Raw genomic sequence first — 3,110 nt, 5'->3', positions numbered from 1 at the left:
ACAAATTCGAAATTTCTCAAGCTTGAGAACGTTTCCCGGCAAAAAACCCCTCGAAATCTGTTATATCGGGATTGGTCGTTTGGGAAAGGACTGCTTGGTCGTTTTCTTGCCGTTGTTGGCCTTTGCCGTCAGTGTTGGTTCACATATCGCCGGTAAGCGCCGGGAGTCACCGGCGGTGGGCTTCTTGCAACCTCTCCCGGCACATTGCGATTGTGTGAACCAGTGCAGTCGTAACAAAATCATACGGTAAAATATCGCAAGGCACCGCCGGCAAAGTTGGACAGTGCCCAACTCTTGCGATCTGCCCCGGCGCCGATCCCGTACGATTTTGACTAAAAGTGGTTTGTGAACCGTTCGCGCCGGTGATCGCCGGCTGCCGGGAGCCAGACTTTGTCAAAATATCAAACCAATACTTGTCCTAAATTTTCCTAAATTGAAGCTAGAGAGGAGGTCCGTTCGCCATTCTTGTAGTCGCTTCAAGGCGGCAAATAAGTCAGGATACCAGCCCGTCCTTCTCCGATCTGCTTGACCATTGTGCAACTTATGAGACAAATACAATTGAAACAAATATAAAATTATAATGGATACATTGGCAAGTTCTTGTGACTTCATCAACGTTTGCAAGCATAATTTCGACATAATCGCTTACTAGACTGCAATAAAATGCGTAGAAGTAGTTTCATGATCTCCAGTAAAAGGTAGCACCGAGTGGCCATCACCGAAAGACCTTGAACTACTGAAGAAACAAAGAATTCAAGCTTCAATTGGCAAACCTGTCGTAGCATTTTGGCACATTCTGTACTACTTTGTAGTAGATTTGGTACTCGAACCATAGGCGCAACGGATCGGGAGCTGCCTCACCGCCGATGTCTTGCGGCGCCGATTTTGCTTATGTGAACCAACCCTTAGCGGACTCCTTCAATGATGTTACCTCTTGCCTTAGCTCGATGACAAGGTTTGAGAGATCGTCTAGTCTCCGCCGGAGGCGGGCTTCATTGTCCCTCGACTCACTAACGAACGCAGCCAAATTTTCTACCATACTGATCACGTTGTGACGGATCCCGGGAATACTACTGAGTACCTCTACCTGCTCCGCGCTTGAGAGCTCGCCCATGGCGACAGATTGCTCCTTGTCGCAACCTGGCTACCAAGCTACAACTACACTACGCTACACTGAAACCACTGCTACCTGCCTGCCACCAGTCCGGCCTAATGCCGGCTGGGCTGTCCGAGGACTATTCGTGTGACTCTGTAATCTGGATTGCTGGTGTCCTAATCACTGCAGTCTGTCCTGGTCAGTCCCGAAGCTGTTCAACAGTTCACATTGATGCCGTGTCGGGTCGCTGCAGACTTACAATAATTATATTGTTGTTGCACCCTTCACGGTCCTGAAGCTCGCCTTGCAAGACATTTAGACAAGGAGCACAGGCGGGAGGAAAGACAGTCGTGAGTTGTTGGTGTGTGTGCGACGTGAACGGATCGTGAGCATTCCTGTAGAGCTAAAGTAGAGTGCCGACTGGGCTTGCCTGCAAACCAAGCTCAGCAACACTGTCTGTATCCAGCGACGTTTCAAGACTTCAGTACACAGGCTCCGTGCAGTGCCCTGTTTCGTCTTCAACATGCTGTGCGGTACAGTGCTTGTGTGAGTGGCGGTGTGCGCCGTTCTACCGCATTGCGCGCAGTCCGTGTTTACGCAGTCGCAGAAAGACGCCATGCTGAACGCGCACAACAACGCCAGGTCTATCGCCTCACCTACGCCCTGTACGCCGCTACCAGCCATGACGTGGAACACTGTACTGGCCAACGTGGCACAGGCGTACGCTGACAGGTGTATTAACTTGCACAATGAAGATAGAACATCGGACGCCAACGGAGCTTTCGGGTATGTGGGTGAAAACTTGTTCATCAGTACGTACACGCCCTCTGACCCAGCCCTCAGCGTGACGAAATGGGATGAAGAGAAACAGTACTACGACTACGACACTCTGGCGTGCACACCTGGCAAGGTCTGCGGCCATTACACCCAGATTGTGTGGAACTCCAGTCGGCAGCTGGGTTGTGGGGCGAAACTGTGCGACGCCGCAAACACCAAAAGCTACCCATTCGACAAGAGTAAATACTCCAAAGGTTACATTGTGGTGTGTAACTACGGACCGGAAGGCAACTATCGTGGTCAGAAGCCATACAAGGCATGTCCAACAGCTGTCGCTCCATCACTCTCATCCACCGCCCCTCCACCTCCATTGAAGACAGCATCTAGCGCGACATCCACCGACACAGCCGTGAGCACAACGAGTGCAACAAACTCAACCGCCCCTCCATCAGGAATCGAATTGTTGGAAGGCAGTGCAGCCGGGTTGCCAGTGCCGCATGCATGCTTCGCCCACGCTGTCCTCCTGCTCATCACCATATGCCTAGTCAACTAGAGCATGTGATTGACAGGGTTCGACGTCTTTGTGCTGTTACAGGCCACCTTGCCCAGCGTGGCAGTACAGTTTCCAGTGCCTTCGAACGTGCTTTCGGCCAAGCCTGTTTTCAAGAATTGTATTTTGAGCCATGCTCCTCAATGAGGTCCGATTGTGTAACATAACTCTGCGTCCTGCTCCAGTTCACATCTAGGCCTTGACGGATTATGCTAGCATAATTTTTCGCATAATTCCTACCAAAATCGAATAGTCGCATAATTCGAGGCAAATTGCATACGAATCGCATAAATTGGAATGATCCGCCTGTTCGCATCAACTTCTATACAGTTGTACATGTTCTACAAGTACAAGTACAAGTTGATGCACCAGGAAGTCGTAGGTTTAAGACTCCCTTAATAACATGTCCAGTCCACTACAATCAGTGACGGTCGTAGCTAGGTCGGACGGTGCGTTGAGTACAGTACAGCGCCCTCTACAAAAAAATTCCCCTGTTATTTTGCACAGAACCATCATATACATTAGCAGCATATGTGAGCATAATGCGGCATAATATGTATAACATAGCTATGAATAGGATGAAGGCCGCAGACATCACGCAACTACGTTACTTGTTTGACATGTATTACTGTGTATTTTATAACAAAAATATTATTGAAAACCGGAACTAAGGATACAACCAAAGAA

The 3,110-nt window shown here is 49.4% G+C and overlaps 1 protein-coding gene across 1 annotated transcript; it reads left to right on the top strand.

Annotated features, from left to right (window-relative positions):
- Positions 1-1,112: 1,112 nt before the first annotated feature.
- LOC135821831 (peptidase inhibitor 16-like) lies at positions 1,113-2,426 on the top strand. The gene is made up of 2 exons (XM_065334827.1): positions 1,113-1,241; positions 1,683-2,426. Exons 1-2 carry the CDS (start codon positions 1,113-1,115, stop codon positions 2,424-2,426), a joined length of 873 nt encoding a protein of 290 aa, XP_065190899.1.
- Positions 2,427-3,110: the final 684 nt, after the last annotated feature.

Source organism: Sycon ciliatum, chromosome 7 (assembly GCF_964019385.1).
Source record: "Sycon ciliatum chromosome 7, ocSycCili1.1, whole genome shotgun sequence".
In the NCBI taxonomy this organism is placed as follows: domain Eukaryota; kingdom Metazoa; phylum Porifera; class Calcarea; order Leucosolenida; family Sycettidae; genus Sycon; species Sycon ciliatum.
This window is presented reverse-complemented; position numbering and strand designations above follow the sequence as displayed.

Coding starts and splice junctions, on each gene's coding strand:
- LOC135821831 (XM_065334827.1), top strand. CDS start 1,113: ATGGCGACAGATTGCTCCTTGTCGCAACCTGGCTACCAAGCTACAACT. Junction 1,242..1,682: donor GGGCTGTCCGAGGACTATTC/GTGTGACTCTGT, acceptor CATTGCGCGCAG/TCCGTGTTTACGCAGTCGCA.